Source organism: Mytilus galloprovincialis, chromosome 11 (genome assembly GCF_965363235.1).
Source record: "Mytilus galloprovincialis chromosome 11, xbMytGall1.hap1.1, whole genome shotgun sequence".
Lineage (NCBI taxonomy): Eukaryota > Metazoa > Mollusca > Bivalvia > Mytilida > Mytilidae > Mytilus > Mytilus galloprovincialis.
The window spans coordinates 67,288,368-67,312,353 of NC_134848.1; the positions used below are offsets into that span (position 1 = coordinate 67,288,368).

The window sequence follows — 23,986 nt, forward strand, 5'->3', positions numbered from 1 at the left end:
AAATATTAATAACATGACCAAAAAGAGCATATAAAGCAAGTACAATGATTGAGGTTATAGATAATATTATACATATATATAGCAATGGGGCTTATACTTATAATGTATGTAATTATATTATTATTTTTTTTGCAGAATATTAAGATGAATGGTAAACAATGGCTACTTCTAATACAATAGCACATTTAATAAAATGAATAAGACACAAGGACTGCATTTTTCATTCTAAGGAAGATCAACAAATAAAACCCAAACAAGGATATTGTCATATTATATTCCTGTCATATCATATTCCTGTATATCATATTCCTGTACATGAGATATAAAGAGAAATTTAATTTTCCTGAAAAAACAACTCTTTACTTATACATATGTGTGACAAAATGAATAAAATCAAGACTGTTTAACTGTGCTATATGGAATACAAATTAGAAGCTAATTGTATTGAAAAAAGTGAGAAACATAATTTACTGCATGAAAAAGCAGGTTCTACAAAAGGAAATCTGTTGAAATGAATGAATAACTAGATGCATTGATTATTGAACATGTATTAGTTCATATTCAAACAAAGGAAGAGTTACTTTTTAAGAAAGTGGAATACATATATATGATATGTGATATTGTGTCCTTATTGTGATCACTGAAAAGAGGATGTTTCACAGAACTTTTACTTCATAAATGTGTGTACAAATTGTTATCTCATCAGTTTGATAAAGTATTATTTAGATGTGCACCATGGAATATTAAATCTAAATTATTAATATTGTTTATTAAGGCGAAGTGTACGTAATTGCACGCCTCTAGCGGAATACGGGATTAAAAACGTTCGTCGTTAGTTACGCAAGTTATCTCCCTTACTCCAAGAAAGGACACACGAAAGAGAAACTACTTTCTGCGGTCTATAATGAATCCAACAAGCACGCCTGTGCTGTCTTAAACCTCATAGAAATTATCTAAATAACTCCAATTAGAAATCACAGCATTCTGTACGTTGTTCTGTGTGGAGCCTGACTTAAAAACACTGGTTTTGTATTTGTTTTAGACGCGTAGGAGAAGGCATTTCGTGTTTATGATATCAACAGAAAGAAAAAAACGCCTCACAACAAAATTATAAACAAATAAACAAATAAACATGTAACAATTTTTCTTCTATTGATATCAAATTAATTAAAATGAAACCTGAATTGACCCAACAATATCGTTTTAAAAAAAAACCGTAGTCTTGAACGAAAAACACAGTACTCAACGTAAAGTTTTATAATAGCCTGTTACAAATAATTAATGAAAGACGTGTGGATTTAATTGTTTAATTAAAAAGACGTTGAAAAGTTCGTATTTTGTGTAATTGAAAATTTAACGACATGATTTATATTCATATAAGAAATCAGACTATACCAAGAGAATAATTTGACCACTAGTGCAAAACTTACCATTAGAAAGAACAAAGACGGAAAACAAACAAAAAATAAACAAATTAGGCCCTAAAATTACTCAGTAACTTAAAAGTTGTCTCACTCTAATATTTATCTTAAAATAAGTAAAAATTATGTCATTCAACTCCCAGTTTTCAACTTTTTCTACATGCATGTGCAGAAAATAAACAGGTGTCTTCTATTCCGTCCGCAATTTATGGGAAAACTAAATCTAAATTTAGAACCATATTGAAATTGAAAGTACACATGTAAGATAAAATATAACATGTTATTTATTTCTTCTTTCACAAATTCCAATTTCGAAGAGAGATATAGCGAAATCTGTTTTCTTTTATTGTGCCTGTGTGCATCATTCAAAATTAGAGAATGTAATTTTGAAGTATCAAGTCTCAATTCAAGATTATGAATGAATAGAATATAGAATTACAGGGGGGGGGGGGGTAGGACCTTTATCGGAACTCCGGGATCGGGTGATTTTTAAGCTCGGGATTTCGGGATTGACCTTTTCGGGATCCGGGAATTCTATTTCCGAATTTCCGGTAGTCGGGATTTAAATTTTTTTAAATTCGGGACCTCGGGATTTTGTGTTTTTAAGCCCGGGATTCCGGGATCTGGATCCCTCCTTCCCTCCTCCCTCTATTATGGTTAAAGAAAAGAGGTCAGGGAAGTTTTGTGAAACTTGTAACTACAATTTAATATTATATTTAGTGGAATGAGAGGTGAAATGTGTTCAGACTATTACATTTCGATTTTTTTTTTTAATTTAACCCAAGTTTACTGCAAGGGGTGTTTAACGACCTCGATGATTATCCATGAGGATCTCGCACTCGGTCAGCTCTATAGGTTTTCACCTAGTTCATGATCATACAAGAATTGAGAAGCCTGTGGTTTGCTAGTCTTATAATATGAGACTTTGGAGTTCATATAATTTACATTCAACGTTTTTTATCGAATATTTCAAGGCTTTTTGACTATCAATGTTGACCCCTCCCCCAATTGATTGGATAAAATGAATAGATTGCCGCCCCTATTTCAAACTGAAGTCCTATAAACTGACTGGTATTCGAATTTGTTAAAAGAAATAATTTGTATCTCTGGACAGGGGCGTAGCTGCCGTTAGGCACTTTAGGCATGTGCCTACACATAATTTTTTCACATTTTTTTGTTTTATTAAAAATAAATTAATAAACAATGTTATCTGAAGATGAAAGCCGGTGAAGTTGTCAAAACTCTATAATTATCGAATTTCATGTGTACACAGTTGACTGAATACCTAGCTACGCCCCTGACTCATATTGATTCAATACCGTAATGCCGAAAAAAATCATTTGTTTTCGCGAATTCCGAACAGCTAGAAATATATTCCCGAGTTTCAATTTGAGTAACTCGAATAATTCAAGCCCTTTCTATGTCCGATTTTCTCCCACACGAGAAATGTAGCATGCGTACATCAGCTGAATAATACGACTGAATTATTCGGGTTACAATTTGTGTAAATCCCGAATGCACATAAAAGTAAAGGTCCAGCCCGACTTTCGGAAAAGGACTGTTGTAGATTTCAGATTGATTTCCAGAAATAAAAATCATACAAAAATGTTTCACTCAAATATTCGTCTTCAGACGTGTAAAGTTATACAACGGTTACTAGCCGGTCTGGATTGTGATAAAAAGAAGCGCATGTGATGCATAAAATATATAATGTCGTGGCTCAGGAATGTGTTGAATTATAGAGATGCTTATGCGGCACAAATATAAGATTAATTTACCCAAATGTACTAAGAATTACCACACAACTTTAATTTACTTAAATATTGATTTGTTATCCTGTGCCAGACAGATGGCTGATATTCTGAGAAGAGACCTTGATAAAATGAAGTTTTATGGGAACAAAGATTTTGAAAACACGTCGCAGTGTTTAGATTTTAACAAAAATAAGGCACCAATTAAGGTAGGAAATAGTTCTAGTTTATAATGGAAAAATGTCAACCGTTTTCTAGCTTGGCGATCTCCGCACGCACCCGAATATAATAGACAAATACAATACAATAATACACAAAACGTAACACAAAGAACTAAAGACCGAGCAACACGAACTCCAACAAAACGGTATATATTTCATACAAGTATAGAACTATATGAAGCGTCGTACCTAACTGTTGCTGCGACGTCAATAACGTTGTCGTTGTTTTTTGTTTTTTTACACTCAAGATTCAACTTTAACAGTGTATAGCTTGAAAAGTAGCACGGTTGCTAAGGACTTTCTTTGCACCAATCGATTCCTCAGACATTTTAGAATCGTCTCATAAATTTAAAAAAAAATCGATTGTCTAATATAATAGAAAATCTTTGAAATGTAACAATTCCTGCCGAATTTCACGATTTTTCCTATATATCCTTTGTAATTTTGGTGTATGATACTGTTAACTTCAACAGCTCGTATCTCAAAAACGAAAACGGTTACCCCCTTTTTTTATTTTATTTTCCGATTTATTTTTACAAGCAGAATCTACATGTAAAATTTTAAAAAAATCCATTGTGTAGTTTAATTACGTACACTTCGCCTTAATATAAATGTGAAAGAAAAGCAAAAGTGTCAGGAATGATGAAATGTTTTCACATACAAAGTAGCAAATTGATTCATCACTAGGATCACCCATTCCCTAATTTTATTGATTGTGAAACATGTTATTGTAACAAAAACAAAAATTTCTATGTTTCTGGGTTCTGATGGTCAGTTGTGACACATTGAAAATCATACCATATAAAGGAAAATAAGTCAGTGTTGCTGCATTTAATACACAATTCCAAATCAATCAATCAGTAAGTGTGTACTTTTAATAACTTGGATTAAATGAAACAACGTTGAGATTAACAAGTAGTTTTTTTCTATCAGACACTGATCAAATATTCCCTTACAAAGTCATTCACCCCCCTTTTCAGAAAGTACCAAGTAATGCTTATTGAAGAGCAATTATCAATAATTTAATTATCTAATTATATAAAGCTTAAAAAGATGAGAAATAGTATCACTTTTCTTATTTAACTCAACATGTGTTTAAACTGATGTCTGCTAATTTTATGATTACTTTGCTTAAAAATAAACACCTCATTGATGGTTAGCATTGCAATTATAAAAGATAATATATTATCGATATAAATAAAATATAGATAATCAAAACAGTTGTCCCAGTTCATGATTTTTCTAATTTATAAAGATTTAGGCCAAAGACACATAAATGGGGGTCTGAACTAGGGAGGGGTCAACTAACTGTTCAATTAAATGCATTGAGAGAAAACTTTAATATTCCAAGCTGTCATTATATATGGTGTGGTTGCAACTGTGACCAACGACCGAATGATGTACAATGTATGGCTCTGTATGATTTTTATAAACAATGAGCAAAACCCAAACATGAGAGTCACCCGGGCCCATCTGGCAAATAGAAAACACTATTCAAAGAATTGATTGATTGAATTGTGTCTAACAACACTTTCCGCACTATTTTGCGAATACACGGAGGTCATGTTTTATTGGTAGGTAAAGCTACAGTGTCCGTAGAAAAGTTTAAAATATAATTGTATTGTAAAAGAATAAACACAAAACAGAAGATAAGGGGCTTCATACCCCAAGCCGATGTGTGATAATCATTCTGATCTATTCTCCGAGTAAGATATTTATTAAACAGTTGGTTTCTTTAATTAAATCAACTGATTATGGAGAAGATGCAACAAAAATTACATTCAAAAAGATCAGAAACAATTTCCCCATGTGTGAAATTTGTATTACTGTTCACAGAATTACTTCCCCTTGAAAGTCACTTGTGCGTTTGTAGACAATGTCGGACCAGAAAACTTATGAAACACGTCAACTTTGACTTAAAAGTGCTAGCATGTTGTTTATGCCGTTTAAGTATCAGACGTTATAATATCTGAAGGTCATAGTATTTTTGGCACAGTACAGTCGAAAATCTCAGTTTATTTAATTAATCTTTTTATTCAAAGAGGCGAGTAGCACTTTTCTAATACTTGAGTACATAAGCTATCCACAGATAACAATTAATACTAAAAAAAATTGACTGTCTACACGCTATCACTTTTGAGTTTACTATTTTCATGGTTAAAAATTGATTTTGAGTGTCACGTGATAACCACGTGATAATTTGAGAATTTTATTTTTGAAAACAAAAATTCATATCTTCAACATTCTAGCAAAACTAAAAGATATAACAAATTACACCAGAAATGAGTCAAAAAGTCTTTTTTTATTCAAAGTTGAAATTGTAGTATCATTTTTTTTTTATATTTTTGAAAATACAGCATTAACCTTCCTGCGCATGTTGAATGGTCGATTCAGATGTTTTACCATTATTTTTAACAATTGTCGCAATTCCTACTAAATGTCTGTCTGAATGAATACGATTATAGGTATTTTTGTACTTGATTGTTGTAATAAATTTCTTATCATGTCTAACTTTCGAGATGAAAGTCTAACATTGGAAAGCCAGACAGATAAGTCAACGTCTGAATGTCACGATAACGGTATACAATATACAAGGGACTATCATTGTTTGTTTTAATGACCCCAGTCTACATTTACAATTTTATACACACACGAAAACATGGATAAGATGCATTGTTGGTATCGTAAGTATGATATTCATTTGTTATTTAAATATCCACAAATTTTTGTTACAGTGTTAAAACATGTTACCAAAAATAACACATTTCTTTTTAAATCGAGTATAATGTCTGATTGAATTTCTGACATTTAACATGTTTAAGACAGGTATTTTTATCAAATAATATTTGCTTTGCTACTCAAAACTGGGAATACATTCATTACTCTACACAATACTATATGTGCTAATTTTTTTCATAGCTGTATACTTTAAGGAATGGTTTTATAAAAACATGCATCATTATTTTTTTTCAAATATAAGAATGTATGTTGTTTCTATGTGTAAATAAAAAAGGTTTATTGCTTTCAAAAATGCAGATACTGTACATATTAGAGTGCAATTGTAATAGCAAGCAATTTGTCTGAATGGCTTATATGTTTCGTTGTTTGCTTTTATATTTGATTTGTGTTTCCCTCAGTTTTAGTTTTTAACCCGGATTTGTTTTCTCTCAATTGAATTATGACTTCGAATAGAGGTACACTACTGTTTGTTAATGCATTTTAAGGCGAATCGCGGGTATAATTTTTTTTTCTAATATAGGATTTCGCTTTTTTTTCTATAAGTAAACTTTATCATTTACCTAATAGAAAAATTAGATAAAAATATGGGGTCACCGTTCATTTAAGCTCATAATTTGCCTTTGAAAGAAGAATGCATTTTTATTTAGGTACTTTTTTCTGTTGAAAGATAGGAGAAAAAAGGTAATTTCGAATTAAAAAAAACTAAAATACAGAAATCGGTCAAATTTTACAATAGTTTTGATTAAGGTAGATGGGGTGTCTAAATTATAATCCATAGAATCTTTTAATAATTTGCCAAAATGTAGTTCATATCCTGCTTGTTTAAAAACATTAATAAAAAGAATGGGTCACCGGACTTATTTTCACGCTACAGGTTGTTCAAAATTGTCAAGATTTTGTATAGATTATGCATGGAAAACCCATTTTTCCGCCATAAAACGCAAACCACACCATAGAATTTTGAGATAAAATATGAGAAGATAGCTCCAATATTATGCTTTCAGATAAGAAAAAGAAAAAAATGGGGTCACCGGACTCGTTTTCTTGCTACATGTAAAAATGGGTAAATTCCTAACACATTCTATTGTAAAAGTAACACTATCTGAATTATCTGCCCTTGCATTTGAGTTGCCTCCCCTTATTTGACAAAGTTGGAAAAAAATTAATTAAACAAAAGAATTCTTATTTTTGTAAAATACAATCATAAATATGATGAAACATGGCATTTTCTATATTATAATGAAAACTCTTACACATGAATTACCTACTACTATAAAAATTTGCACATTTCATCAAAGATCTAGACCTTGTTTTCTAGTATTTCAAAATCCAAGATGGAGGAAGACACCCTATCTACCTTAAGTACTGTTTATATAAATAAAATAATAATTGATGAGTTAGAATGCGATTTTTTTTTATGTTTTCACCAAAGGGAGATAATTTGGAGCATTTTCAATTATATAAACATTTTAAAAGTCATCTGGATCCAAAACGGATTGACTTTTTTGATAGATTTTTGTACCATAATAAAAAGTAACAGCTAATAGTGTAATAAATAAGATTGTAATGGAAAAAAAAAGATTTAAATATTTGCTGAATTTTTTGTACTCTCGAGCCTCCTTAATAATTAGAATTTTTGTGTGTGTCCTGAATTCAAACACTATATTGGTTTTTCTCATTATTGAAGGCCGTACGTTTTTTTGTGCCATTTAGTCTCTTGAGGTAAAATCACACTTATACAATATTTAAAACTTTTGTTTGTATATTTATTTTTAAAAAATATTAACTAATTGATTAAAATATTCGAATTATCCATTTTTTTTTTTGTTACAGTGTTAATGTGTATATACATTATCCTGAATATGAAAGTTGGTGAGTCCAATTAAGTTTCGTCATTTGTAAAAGTTTATTTTGCCTGTCCATTTTTGTTTTATCATAAGGTTTCTTGCGTACAGTTTACATTTGTTTTTATTTTGACCACACGTTTATTTGTTGAAATACATTTTAACACCTCGGTCATTCATGCGTTAATTCATAAAATAAAAAATATTCAAAGCACTTTCATACCCGTCATTGGCATGCTTACTACCAATATCAAACACAATTCATATTTTTTAAATGCAACATTAACAAACGAGTTGCTCCAATTGCAGATCTGAACATAAAAACTGAACTCCACTTTTACAAAATCAATTTAGGAACAAAGTCGCAACTAATTTATAAATGCCATATAACAAGAAAGAAGACAATTTCATCATACAAATAAATCTTACTGACGAATTGATTATAAATATATATATATATATAATATAAATATTTAAATATCACTTTTAAAAATGAATGCGAACATTTATTAAGAACAAAATAATTACAAACTGGGTAACAAATGAATAATAGATAATTAAAATCCGTAAAAACCAATGGAGTGTGATTCTATTTTAAGAGGGAGGACAAATCTGCATGAAATGTTCTCATGCTGCCCACCCTGATTGTGGAGAAGTGGAACGGTGCCAGGATTACGAGGTACAAATGTACATTATATTGATACTTGAGTATAATCTATCGTATTGCGTTATTCATTTGAAGATAGCAATATTTTTATAAATTATGTGTGTATAATTTTAATGCTTATACATGTTTTATGTACATTTTAACAGACAAAAATGTTTTATCATAGACATCATAGATATGTGGTGTGAGTGCCAATGAGACAACTCTCCACACATGCATTAATAAGGGAGTTGTTATTTGATTTGTAAGGAGGCTAGGATGAAAACTTTTGCCCTGCATTTTTAGTTGTAATATATGTCCTGTCTTCTTTTATCAGTTCAAGCTGACTTTTTATACATAAATAGGCATACTGCCATTTTGTTGCAAAGTGTCTTACATATATTCAGCTTTTTCACTCAAAACTCATGTCCTGTCTTTTTGCAAGCCCTAGCTCACCCCTTAAAAATCAAATGGTAGTACCTTCTTATATATCTCTTTTAAAGTTACCTTTTTTATTTTACTGCTGTTTCCTTTTACGCATTTTATTTCTTTGTAGTTTCCCACAGAAGCGTTTCGGACGCTGCCCTATAAAATATAAAGATAAAGTAGGAATAACAACAACAAAAATAACAAATAACAGCAAATATAAAAAATAACATAAAAACGTCTATCCAATCTAAAATTACTGTGTTTGTTACTTATTTTAATGGTATTGGGATAAAAGAAGTTCCACATAACTACTATTTATAGTGCATTATAAATATGATATCGATGAACATTAATGTATGAGTTTAATGAATTAGCAGGCTCAAATCAGTTTTTCGTGACCTTGTGGCACTCAAGTATGCGGCTCTTTTTTTCAACATCAAATATTAACTCCTTGACATCATGCTGTTTTAATTTATTTGTTGCCCTTTTTTATTCATATCATTGTCCTTTGTGTGAGATAGATTTTCATTAATGTTATGTGACCTGGGAAATGTACAGATTACACAAATCATCAGAAAGAGATGCCCTGCTTAGATTGATAAAATGCATAAAATCAACTTGTAAAAGAGACAAAAACAAAATTATGTAGGTCTTTAAGGCTTCTTTGCTCAATTGAAAAACAAAGAAAAGGAATGTATTATCGATGTCTTCAATTTGTATTTTGAGTGAAAAAAAAACATATGTTCTGACGGAGATATTCTTATTTTTTTTTTTATTTTGCATTCTCTACATTTTGATCGTGAAGCACTATAACTATCAGCACATGTGACCACTCTTTTTGGTGGGGTGCGTGTTGATAAGTCTTTAGTTTTCTATGTTGTGCCATGTGTAGACGAAACGCGCGTCTGGTGTACTAAATTATAATCCTGGTACCTTTGATACCTATTTACACCACTAGGTCGATGCCACTGCTTGTGGACGTTTCGTCCCGGAGGGTATCACCAGCCCAGTTGTCAATACTTTGGTTTTGACATGAATATCAACAATGTGGTCATTTTTTTTTAAATTTCCTGTTTTAAAACTTTGAATTTTTCGAAAAACTAAGGATTTTCTTATCCCAGGCTTAGATTACCTTAGCCGTATTTGGCACAACGTTTTGGAATTTTGGATCCTCAATGCTCTTCAACTTTTGTACTTGTTTTTTTTTATTTTGATATGACCGTCACTTATGAGTCTTATAAAGACGAAACGCGCGTCTGGCGTACTAAATTATAATCCTGGTACCTTTGATAATTATTATGTAGTTATTTGCCTGTTTGTAATTTTCTTTCTTTTAAGGCCATGATGTTGTCAGTTTATTTTCAATTTAAGAATTTAACCGTCCCTCTGGTAACTTTCGACACTCTTTAAAGACAATCAAGCAAACATCGACTTTTAATAAATTGACTTTTGAGGCTTTACTTCCAGTATTAAATATCACAATCATATTTGAAAATAAAAGGGCGCTTATTTCAATAGATATTCGCCAAAACAAAAATTAAAATAATGATATGCTGCACTTATAAATGCACAAAAACAACATTACAAACTACACTTATGGAGATATTATTTGTGCAAACTCTATATTTGTCAGCCATTATAACTTTTAAATTTGACAACGTAAATCAACCGTACAAATGTAACTTTAATATGCACATGTAATACTATCCAATCGTATCGTCATCAACATCTAATCAATTATGATTCTTTGATATCATTACACGAATATTATATCTTTTTAAGAAATGCTATGTTAGAGAATACCTTACACATTCTGGACGTGCATGGTTCGAATCTGGTTGTGCTGATCAACAAGTAAGGAGTTTATCTATTTATTTATATAATTTAACACAGTAAGTTATACTTAGTTGACATAACAATACATAGAAACATCTATAAAACATTGTTAAATGTATACAAAAATGTAAAACCATATTGGAAGAAATATGAAGTGTTATTGCTGGAAACTAAAGGCGTCAGTGCTGCTGATAAAATAGCATAAAAAGATTATTAATGGTCATCTCAACTCGAATCCTCTTTTCGTTGCACCGACTCAAGCGGGAAAAACGTTATTGTTGCTATTTTATAAAAAAAAATACCTTATTGACTGACAAATGGATAATTTTCACACTCAGCAGTGATATAAAAAAAACTATCGTTAAAAACTAAAGGAGCACAAATCTGATAATATATGTTGTGCATATTTCATATTACAAAAGCAAAAGCAAATAACATTTCCACTCTCTTAATGTGCGTGTATTTGGTATTTTTTTATCATTTGACATGGCGTTGTATTGTCCCCGAAATCCACAAATCATCAAAGGAGATCATTGAAACTAGTAACAATCAGGAACGGTTGTAGTTGGTAGCCCTTTATTTCAACTGAAGGTTCGGGTTCGTATTGATTCACATGAAAATTATGAACCAACCTTTTTGGTTGCTACTTTGATTTTCATCTTAGTATTCGCGTTTTGAAATTTGAACATCTTAGTTTGATATCTGGATCAAGAATTAGCTTGTATTTGTCAATTGAATCTCTTCTGTGATATATTTAGTGGAATACTTGCTCATGCAATTTATGGACAGTATATGCAAACCATTTGAATATTAGAACTACAATATATTGCTGCGTTTGCTTTTTTAGTTTATATACGTGTTTTCAAAATTCTCTATGTAGCAGGAGAATAACCAATTATAAATTCAAGTTTAATACAATAAGCGAGCAATCGTGAATGTTAACAACAACCGTCTTTGTACATGTGTTACTCTGTTAGCCCTATGCAAGGGTTATGTAGTGTATAAATTGTGTTTTCTATTCATTTTGTAAATGATATGGTTAAGAGCTTTACAATTGTGTCTATTATATCATCCTTAGAAATGTAAGTCTGACCCTGGAATTACTTCATCCGGATTTGGAAGAAGACAGACAGAAAGTTTAACAGTGTGCGAAAAATGTTGCAACGACACAGCTATTTGTAATGCAAAAGGACTATGTGGTGACATTAGTAAGTTTGATAACAATAAAAATAACCCTTTCAAATTTGTTTGATGAATTACAATTTCAACTTTATGGTAGAAATTCACAAGTACCAATTCCTTGATCTCGGAGTAGGTGGAAGCTAAACACCATAAATTTATTTGCAGACCAAATTAAGAACGGTTGTAAAAATGTGTGGAATAAGGTTTCAAAACCTGAATAGAAATCTTATTCAGTGCAGGTACATTTTCAATTGTATGTTGTCTTTTAATATTTTTATTTTGCAGCTTTTCAAACACCAGGTCCAATTTGTTTTCAGTGTGCAGATGCTTCAAAATCAAATGATTGTGATTTAATAACAACGTGTTTCAAACATGAGGTATAGTTTTACGACAAAATGTACTACAAAAAAATGTAAAGTAGGTAAATAGTTTTAGTTTATTTCACCTAGACCTTATTCTATTCAGAATAAACCGAAGGATTTTCAATCGCTCTATGTCGTATATCAAAACCCCAACCATTTGGAAGTGTCGTCATTTGTAGTATTCTCTTGATACTTTGTTTGCATTAGTTTATATATTAACTTTCCTTTTTTTTTATAAAAGAACTGTTTGCGATATATGTTTAATAGATATAACCAAAACTTTCCGACAGAGACCAATATGATTGAATGAAAATAACCATATATTGTAAGCGTCTAAAGCGTTACAACTGAATTAACTGCATCTTGAATGCTCGCGTATATATGTTAGCGGCAATACTTAACAACATGCATTAAGCTTAAATCCTAGGCAATAAGGTAATGCCTAGGCAATAAGCATATTGCCTAAATGATATTAGGCATTAGTATTAAATCCTAGGATCCAATAAACATGATAAAGCAGATTGAATAAAGGTGTGACTTGCAAAATTTCGTATCCTCAGTTGTGTAGTTTTTACCAGCTTAAACCATTCTGGCCATTGAAGAAAATATCAAAACAAACAATACATAATTAAATTATTACACGTGTCTAAACCAATCCAAGGAGTAATCAAGCATTTCTATAATTTCTTTGTTTTTGGGAAGACGTTTTGCAGTTTTCTGATCATTATAATTTGTAATGCGGGCTTAATTTTGACATTCGTAGTGTGTTCCCAAGTGTATTGGTGTCATGTAATTATTTAAGTATTCTTTCTATTGTGTTGGATTAAGTGTTTTATTGTTTTCATTCCGCATGGTGTTTCGGATATCAATTTAGGTCACACTCGGACCAAGGCCGTTCATCCTCATCAGGTGCTCTGGCCAATATTTAGATTATTTATTTGATCTATTAATATGCTTGCTTTTTATATCGGATGCGATTATCTTAAAGAGCACGACACCTGGCGGATCTTTTATTCTATATACTATCTTTTCTTGTGTGTCTTTTTTTACATTCAAATTATAGTTTTGATGATGTAAGATATTCCTTTAGATTTTTATGTCGTTTATATGCAATTATAGATGGTTTTGGGAATAGTTGTTTTGCAGTTTTATTTTTCTCAATGATGTGCCAGTGTTTTCTTATCAGTCTGTCAAGTTGTTTAAACAAAGGATTGTATCTAGTTGCCAAAACTAGAGGTGGCGCTATACGTTTTTTCTTATTTTTATAAATCAAAGTACCATGTCTAGATCTTTTTAATGTTTCTTTTATAATCGGTTCAATTTCGCTTTCTTCATATCCTCTTTGTATTAATTTATTTTTGAAAAGATCTATTTTCTGTTGTCTGTCGATTTCATTGTTTGACGATCTTATTATTCTTATTGTTTCCCCAATAATGAATCCTTTGAAGACAGCATTAGGATGACAGGAGGTTTTGTCTAGGTATTGGAAGTTATCTGTAGGTTTCCGGTATAGTTTAACATCCAAAATGTTGTCTTCCAAGAATCTCTTTCCCTTATATATTGTTACGTCTAGGAATTGTATTTCAGTATTTGAAATGGTGTGTGTGAACTTAATTAGTGGATGAATGCTATTAGCAATTTTTATAAATTCCATGAAATGTCTTTCAGATTTATTAAAAATTATAAATCCATCGTCCCTGTAAATTGAAATCATTAGGATGTCCTCCGAATATTGGAATCGATTTAGTATGTCTGATATTATTTCAAACATTTTCAGATCTGTTAGGCATGGTGCGGCTGATAGTCCCATTGGGACACCCACTCTCTGCCGAAAAATATTTCCGTCAAATTCAAAAATATTATTTTGAAGAACTATTTTTAGTAGTCCCAAAAATTCTGTTTTAGGTGGAAGTTGGATTTCATATACACATTTATTTAGTTTAGGCCAAGCACGATCCACAGCCTCAATAATTTCTTCATGACGCATATTTGTGTACATAGAAGAAATATCAAATGAACACATAATTATTTCCTGAGGAAGTTTTATTTTTTCTAGTTTGTTAATAAAGTCTTTAGTGTAGGTCCATTGTTGTTTTACCACCGGGTTAATGAAATAATCGAGGAATGTCCCTACTTTTTCAAGTGGGCTATTGCATAATGATACAATAGGTCTTCCCGTAATATTAATATTGTCTAGCCACTCTTTGTTAACTTTTAGTTTATTTCTGTCTTGGTCATTTACTTTGTGAATTTTAGGTAGGAAATAAAGTCTTCCCTGTCTTGTATTTTTAGGAATTGATAGGAATTGATAGATATTTTAGAGTAGTATCGTCAATGTAAGATTTCCGGTACAGATTGTTTATTTTTTCATTGAGAATCTTTATAAGTTCTTCAAAGTCGGATTTATCCACCTGTTCATAGTGAATTGGGTCATTCAAATGATCCATGGCTAATTTGTCATATTTATCTTTGTCCAGTATTACTGTCGATGAATTCTTATCTGCTTTTTTAATTATGATATTCTTGTTATTCCTCAAAGTCGATAGTGCTATTTTTTCTTTGATGGACATGTTTGATTTTATTTTTTTTAGTATTTACTTTACCAAAATTGAAGTTTCGTTAAAAAATTCATATTAGTTTTTAAAAGATAATTTCAAAATATTATTTATCAAGAATAGTTCCAAAAATGTACATTTTTTCAGAAGATACTAAAAAATTTCAAAGTTCACTTATTGCCTAAAATGATGTATAGCTTATTGCCTAGGGTAAAGGTTTAATGCCTTACTTCATTTATTGCCACTAACATATATACCGTTATGCACCGAAAGCCCGTTAATCAATAAAATTACCCCATACCATATAGTGAGTTGTTGTAAAATGATGTGATTGCATTGAACAATACAACTAAGAAACACTACACGAAATCCCGGATTTGAAGAGGTATGCAAATGTTATGTAAATGTATTCAGAGACCGACATTTACATATATTTACAAACCACTGCATTTAGTTTATCTTGTCTTTACATGTTGTAAATATTAATATTTCTTGTGCTATACCCTCCTATGGGCGGTTATGAGAGACCGCGGTTTATAAAATATATAAACACCTAATCAAACCATTTTGCAGTTAAGAATTTATATATATTTATGACCGTCGCAAAACTTTTGCAAACTTAAGTATTTGTATACCTCTACAAATGGAAATCTTTGTCATATATTTTTCTATGATGTAAATTTATCCGCAAATGTGTTTCTTTGTCTAGGTAGCAAAGCATCATCATTCAAATGATTTTATATGGGTTATAAAGTGTAAGGTGCATCTACATTTTCCTGGTATGTAAACCAATTCAAAACGAGAAGTTTATAGAGGGGTGTAAGCATCATTTCCTTTAATCTACAGAGGCCTGTCAAATGTATTGTAAAGAAATAATTTTGTTAGTCTTTATTGTCGGCTAAAATGTATGTCAAATCAGAACATATCAAAAGCCTTTGAACATATTCCGAAATGTATGGTAAATACATAGATTTGCAGACAATTTGTTTAACTGAGAAATTTGGTCAAATGATAATATCAATGACATGTGTAAATATATTGGGCATATGTAACTTTAAATACATATGCAAAGAAATGATAAAGAAAGATATTTCAGACAGCTAGAAATGTATGTGTAAATATATTGGGCATATGTAACTTTGAATACATATGCAAAGAAATGATAAAGAAAGATATTTCAGACAGCTAGAAATGTATGTGTAAATATATTGGGCATATGTAACTTTGAATACTTATGCAAAGAAATGATAAAGAAAGATATTTCAGACAGCTAGAAATGTATGGTAAATAGATATATTTGCTTTTAATTTGTTACTATATTTGAAAGGTGCAGATTATATTGGCAAATATTTCCATAGCTTTAGTGGTCAAGCTATGATATGACAAATATAGCTGCTTTGGGATTGGTTTTGGCATATTGGTAATATCATTTATTATACATGTATTTTAATAATTTCGTTTTAATAAAAAAAAAAAAAAAGTCGGTTCTACATAATCGGTTCTTGATCTCTTCTCGAGCTCTGTTTGGTGTACTGCGTAAATTACTTTATCCATCAAAATCTTGTTTCTCGGTAAGTTATGATGGTTCATTCGCATAAAACAATCGTTTCCTTCGAGTATCGCTTTGAAACTTCTGGAATTGCACGAGTCATAATTCACTCTGTTTATAAAACATATAATTTTTTTAAAGAGACATATACTACAATATGTATTATATATGTTACTGCAGAGACATATATACTATATATATATATATAAGTACATTGTACGTCTGAAATTGCGAAAGCAAATTTACAGATCTAACATTGTTGGGTTGATGTTTAAGACGAGTTGTACTATATATATATATATATATATATATATATATATATATGTCTCTGGTTACTGATAGTTATAATACATATATATACAAATTAAGCCTGAACAATATTAGATATGCGGCCTCATTTTAAATTTAAATCGGTACCATTCGGAAGGTTATCGATCGATTTATCAAGTTTTAATAAAAAGTCCAAGTTTCTGAAATAGAAATATTCCTTCATCGGTAGAATAGTTGTCACATAATATTTGACACAAAACACATATTGAGAGAATGTTTTTTAAGAATCGGCTAGTTTGCACACATACTTAAACGTTAAATTTATTGACGAATATTTCAGTTTTGTAATATTTGTTTTCCTTATCCGTTAAGTCCAGTCTCGAGATGTTGAACTCCGTGTGCTTCATGAAGCTCTCTCTGCAAAAACTTTCTTGTGTGTGAGAATGAAAGTTAAACACTACAAACAAAGACCCAGTGAGTCACGTGTCATAATTGGCACACAATTTACCAATGAAATCAAACAAAATCGATAGATAATATCATTCCATCGACGAGATGTCGCCCTTCCTCCGATCAACGGGGTTTATCAGCAGTTAAATGTGACAATTATCACCTTTCACAGAAAGATCTGGTCCGAAAATATCAATAGAAGACCACCGCTAGTATCAATATCCATCAATATAAGGCACAAACAATTATCATTTCTTTATGATTAATAACATCATACATTGTCTTAAAACAATGCTCCCGTTGTCATTTGATTGTGTTGTTTTTAAATACGCAAAACTAAAATAAGTTATCGAACTATCAGTCATTCGATATCTCATTTATCGCCTATTCCATCCTAAAATTTTACAGCTTCCATATGTACTTTGACAGGAATCGTATTTTTTCTGTCATGATCAAATAAGATTTAATTTTTTTAATTTTTTATTTTTTCTGCAATAATTACATTTAACATACTTTGCACACTTTTTAATTGAAATAACATTGAAACAAGAATCGATGTGACAAAGTCATTTTGTTTTAACATAATTCAAGAAGATTTGTAAACGACAAATACATATTACAATTACTCTTCAATCTTTTGAATCTCTCTCTGGCAAATTTCAAACAAAAGAAAAGTATATATATTGGATCAGCATCTCAAAAACCTACAGGTCTACACAACATAAACTATACACAAAACACAAAAAACAAATTACAGTCACAATACAAGTACATGTAACTTACTCAAACAGAAGGTACAAAAACCTATCTTACAAAAAAACCATGGAAAACATATCTTTAAAAGATATAAGGCAATTGTACCCTGTACAACAAGACGAAGTCTAGACTTATAGTTTTAGCGGAAATGTATATGATTCGTGTTTGAACAAAGCAATATCTTGCACTTCTTTCTTGGACATATTTTACGCAAAGTCTTAAAATAACTACATGTATCATTTGTCCTTTAACAGTGGAGTCGGAAACATATATCATTGTACTTGCTTTCCATACAGGCGGGAAAAAAGGAAAGAGGGGTAAAATACATAAACTATCGTTATAGTTAAATCGCATTGATAAATGTTTAAAACTCTAAACAAGTTGCTTTCTTTAAAAAAGAATGCAATGGTAAACCCAAAATGCATGTTTGGTATTAAATATTAGATATTTTTTAAGAAAAGAGTTGGTTTCTAGGCTTAATAACAAATTAATGATTTTTGTGCTTATAAAAAAGAAATGCAATACGTGAAACTTAATAGCTGTTTTTATTGGAATTTGAGATACACAACAGCCTGTGTTTGATTTTGCTTTTTCCACCTGCCCACCCGTGCCCACTCTAGCTATAATCTCTTTTTTTGTAAAAATATTGATTACAAATGCTTATCTGCTTTTTTTTAAGTGATTGTACTTGCATGTTTTTTAGATTAAACAAAAGGAACTACATGCCCACTCCTATGGGTGGGCAGAGTGGACAAGGTAGAATTTTTGCCCACCCGGTGCCCACTCCTTTGGTGGGCCGGTAGACAAAGCAGAATCAACCTGAGCTGTAGTGTATGTTCATAGTTATTTGAACAAGGAAAACTCACAATTATGAAAATTGTAAGGTGTTCCTTTTATATTTGAACATGTTCTTTCATTAACTTTTAAAAAGTGTCTTTTACATGGTATAGTTACATTAATGTTTTATGGTATGTATGTAAGATTTTTTAAAACAGGTATATTCATAAGCACATGTTTTAGTCAGAAGCATGTTGTTTGAATTGTTATAACAGTGTTTTTGGTACCCTTAGTAGGATGCAGTTCAAAGTGAGCCAAATATTGAAGGCTGTATTATAACCTGTTATTCCTTACTTTAACTACACTGTATCTTACTGGAGAGTTCTCTTTGGTATTCCTACCACTTTAAAAACACATTTTCTCTCTGACATTTGATTATTTCATTAGAATAATCTAAATATTTAAATATAACTGAAGTAGGTTTCTTATATTGACCTATCCTTCTTCTCTAATACTAGTCTAGTCATTTGGGTGCACTGTATAACCTACTGATCACTGAGATGGTTTGTATTGAAAGAAAACAATGTAACCTGTAAATTTACATTTTGCCTAATTGTACCACATTGTGTCTTGAAAGGGAGTTGTGTCAATGACATTCATACCACATCTTCTGAATTTTAAAGCGAATCTGTTTTGAATGAAAAATTAATTGATTTCCAATATTGATTTTTTTTTAACTCAAACCAGTTGAATCTAGAGAAAGTAATCTCCAATTATATATGTCATTCAATGTCAAGTTTCTTGGTGTTTCTATGTTTGTTCAGTGTGAGCCAAGGCTATGTCCGTGTTGAACCCTTCAAGGACGTACATTGACCTATAATGGTTTATTTTTTTAAATTGTCATTAGAATGGAGAGTTGTCTCATTGGCACTCACACCACATCTTCCTATATATTTTAAGTGAAAGAAAAAGTAAATGCAAAAAACAAAGCAATTTAATACCAATAATTTTATTTTAAACAAACATTGTAAGTTTATTTAAGATAATACAAAAGCTCTGGTATAACAAAATAATAAAGATTCATATAGCCTTTCAAAATTAAGAATCTTTTGAAACTTTCAGACTCATACAAGTTATCAATTTATATGCAAAGATATTACTTGAACAAACTTTGATTTTGAAATTTGAAATTAATTGGAAAAGTGTTTAAATAAGAAATTGGCTAAGATATTGATTTTTTTAACCGGTTAAGAAATCCTTTTCTCTGATAAATTAATCATAATTAAGCAATAAACTTGTATTCTAATAATCTTAAACACTTGTGTCCTTGGTATTATTATAAAGTGCACTATAAAGTGCAAAATATTACCACTCAACAATTAAAGTAAGGTTCAATTATATATTAACACTTATTTTATCAATACTTTAACCTTAAAGATTAGGTATGTTTTAGCATTTTATAATTTTTATCTTTACTAGAACACACCCGTGATATCACGGATCCGTGACTGAATTAAAGTATACAACTATGCGCAAGCCTTATTTTAGTATTAGTATTGCCATCTGATAAAGTCATGTCGATTATAAGATACACAGTTTTTCTCTGCTTTCAAGTCTTTCTGTTTGAACCCGTTGAACTGGAACTTATCAGTTATTGATAATATTAATTATTTTGAAAACAAAAGGTCCTGGAATGGAGTATTTTTTAATCAACAGCATTGTCCTATATAAGTTATAAATAAAGTTGAATTCTTTGCTTTGCTGTTTTACGTCATGCCCACTAACAAATTGAAAACTGTACCTATACGCCTTATTTTTAGTCCAGATTTTTAGTATTCGTATTGTTATCTTAGAAAGTCTTACTGATTAAAATACTACAATAGGTAACAATTTGACAATTTAGTAGTGTCAACCCTGTGGTTATGACCCGTGTATATAGCATATTAGTCCTGAATACAACGTTTGGTGGTGCGCCTGTCAGATGCGGAACGTACAGATAAGGTAATAGGTAACAGGTGAATATATTATTGGTGTCGGTAGCGGACTCGACCCGGAACTTCTTAATTATTGGCAATATTAATTACGTGGAAAACAAAAGGGCCTGGAGTGGTGTAATTTTTAATCTACACCTTTGTACTTTATTAGTTATATATAAAGTTGAATTCTGTGATTCGTCGTTTTTACGTGATGACGGCTGACAAATTGCACCTCGTAATTTTAGTATTATAGATATATTTCTAGGATTAAGTGCTTGTGCATAATAAAACGGACTTATCTTTCTTGAAATCCAACTCCAACCTCATCGTTGGTGAGCTGGGGACTAACACTAACGGAATGAGAACTTATACTTGTTAATAATTGAACAAATTATAATTAAATAAGTATTATCATCTTTTTTTTTACCTGGGTTGACCTGTCAAAAAAATGCGCGCAATTGTAATCAAAAGCTGCGCGCAAATGTAATGGTACTGCGCGCAAACGTAATGCATCGATCTGCATCTGTCATCACTCGGTATCTGAAAATAGACATTTGATATCTTATCGCTGACCCTATTAAGTCTACCGAAATTGCATGCATGATTAATTTTAAGATTTATGATTAAAGCGGCACTTTTAGGGTGCAATTGTTTCTAACTAAAGTTTTGCAAACGTTTTGAGGCGTTTGTTGTTATTTTCTAACTGCTACAGAAGTAGAAACAGCGTTTAATAATTCTTTTCTGGCCCTATTTGAACTTTCAATAATTCATGCTCATGTTGTTGAAAAACATACTTTTATAAACGTAGAAAAAATTAATCTTAAACAGGTTGAAGTTAGAAACAAAATAATGTTTGCATGTAATGTATTAACAAACGAAAAACGAAAATTTGCATAGTCAAGTGTATTTTTTTTAAATATATTTTAGTTGTAGGTTTCCGTTTTATTTTATTTTTTCATATTCAATATCTATTTAATTACATTTTTAATAACCAAAATTTTTTAATTAAAGTTGCAATAAATAATCACAAAAAAATAACTGTAATTTAATCATATGCAAGAAAGACTTCCCTTTAATTTCAGTATAAAAAAATAAATAGCTTGCTTTTTACATCATGTACATCTTCCCTAAACTTAAAATCTAAAATAAAATGCTACTAATACTTTTTTAAAGATTGTATTTTTAATTATTCTCGTTCAGAATAAAAATCGCATTGTTTAAATGAAATCTTATCTATACACAGCTGGTTTCAACGTTTGACTCTAATTAAAATACACGCATGTAGGTTAATATTAGCAGCTTGTAATCGTGTGCAAGGCAATATTATATCATAATAAATTTCAGATCATACGTAAAATATCTCTATAGCAACTTAAGGATGTACTTAGGTGAGGTTTTGGAATTTGTGTCAAATGTTCGGACTCCTTGGTGTTTTTCCATACAATACAATGTAAAATATTTTGCCCCATAACACCCATTTATTTTTTCATATAAGACTTAATAGCTCATGAAAGGTCATTTACCAAAATTTTAGAAGATTCTTAATTTTCTTTCTTTTGTTTTGAGACCTGATAATACCAATGCAAATATAAGGTAAAAGTCAGAGTCAGCCTTTTCCCGCCATTTTCTAAATCTAAAATATCTCGAAAAGGAGGTCCATGACCTATCAATATTTTTAGCTTATTCTTATCCTTTATTGATGCTCTACCAGCTTATAGTATCAATTTTAACTTCTTAATTTATTAATTTTCACCTAACCTCACCTAAGTACATCCTTAAGATGCTAATGCTTATTCAACAGATTAGTTAGCTATTGCGCATGTATTTGAAAGGTGGTCATAGAAGCTATTGCGCATGTATTTGAAAGGTGGTTATAGAAAGAACAGAAGTGTTCCGAATAACATCTGGTGTTCCGAAAAACTACAGATATCGTCCAATATATACTGCGTAAACCCTCAGGGCTTTACGCAATAAGTTGATATATTAAAGAATATTTTCCAATAAAAAGATAAAACAAAAAAAGTGACAAGCCTTTGTGTCTATGAATATATCAAGGCACATTTCTGATTTTACAATCTTTAACTTGCATCATGCATGCTTTGGTACCTGGCGGATAAAAGTATTCGTCCCATTGGCTATCATACAACATCTTTTTTTACATACAACTCCTCCGTTCACGATGTTGTAATACCTATGCAGGTTGAACGTCAATTTAGAGGTTTATCTATTGAAGTTTTAGTTCTTTGGGTACCAAACGTGACCTTTCGAATTTAATTACTATAATTTTTAATTAGTTAATTATGCAAGTTGCAAATCTGGCAGAATCTATCGATGCAAATGCCTATATATATTCGATTGTATCTATACTTATAATCAATGCACATAAGTTATGGACTAGTACTGCACCCGTGTTAACTAGCATTGGGGGTCGCATGTCATTGTCCATATACATTTGTACTAGCAATAGTGTTTTTTTATTGTATTTTTTGTGTGTGTGTGTGTTTTTTGTTATTTTGTTTTTTTCTTTGAGGGGGGGGGGCTGTAAAACTTGTTAAGTTTGGTGAACCTATGGTCTAGTTTGTTAGGACAACAGTTGTGCGCTCGAAAAAAAAATGCAGTTGCTATTTTCATCAACTAAGATAAATATTGGGATGCCCCTGACCACTTTTACAATTTTTCAGTAAAAAAGGAATGTTGACACACATCATATGCTATGAGAATTCAAAGACGATTCAAGTAGATCAAATAAAAATTAACCGAGCGTTCCGAGAAGGATAAAGAGTACTCTAAGGGTTGCAAGCGCAACATGAGTTTAAGGGCTGTCAATCCTTCTAAGATTGCTACTAGATACACTCTTAGCAAATAAGAATAATCTTTGGCACTAAGATTGTGCCAAAACTAATTTATGACAGACTGAATGCTTCGTTTTTATCAACCAAGTTTCATTAACCATTTACACAAAAAAATAAGTTTGAATGTTAACAACACAAAGACAAAAGTACAGCAATGAAAAATGCTACCCAAGACGTCAGAGTAGAGAGGAGACATGCAACAACGCCAGCAGATGAATACCATGAACGAAAAAGTAAAAAATAACCTAAGCCTATAACTTAATTGTTGTTAAATGAAAGTCATAAAATGAACTATCCAAATATAAATCTTGTTTATTGTAAATAATGATAATCAAACTTAATATGAACGTAACTTTTATTGTAAATCGTG

At 30.8% G+C, this 23,986-nt stretch overlaps 1 protein-coding gene across 1 annotated transcript in view; it reads left to right on the top strand.

Moving 5' to 3' along the window:
• The first annotated feature begins 5,939 nt into the window (after positions 1 to 5,939).
• Positions 5,940 to 23,986, top strand: part of LOC143050874 (uncharacterized) — a 31,707-nt gene continuing 13,660 nt past the window's right edge. The window contains exons 1-6 of the mRNA XM_076223979.1: positions 5,940 to 6,077; positions 7,966 to 8,004; positions 8,576 to 8,655; positions 10,834 to 10,905; positions 11,966 to 12,095; positions 12,355 to 12,446. Of these exons, the coding sequence (XP_076080094.1) occupies positions 6,053 to 6,077; positions 7,966 to 8,004; positions 8,576 to 8,655; positions 10,834 to 10,905; positions 11,966 to 12,095; positions 12,355 to 12,446 (438 nt within the window). The 5' untranslated portion in view covers positions 5,940 to 6,052. The remainder of the gene's footprint in view (positions 6,078 to 7,965; positions 8,005 to 8,575; positions 8,656 to 10,833; positions 10,906 to 11,965; positions 12,096 to 12,354; positions 12,447 to 23,986) is intronic.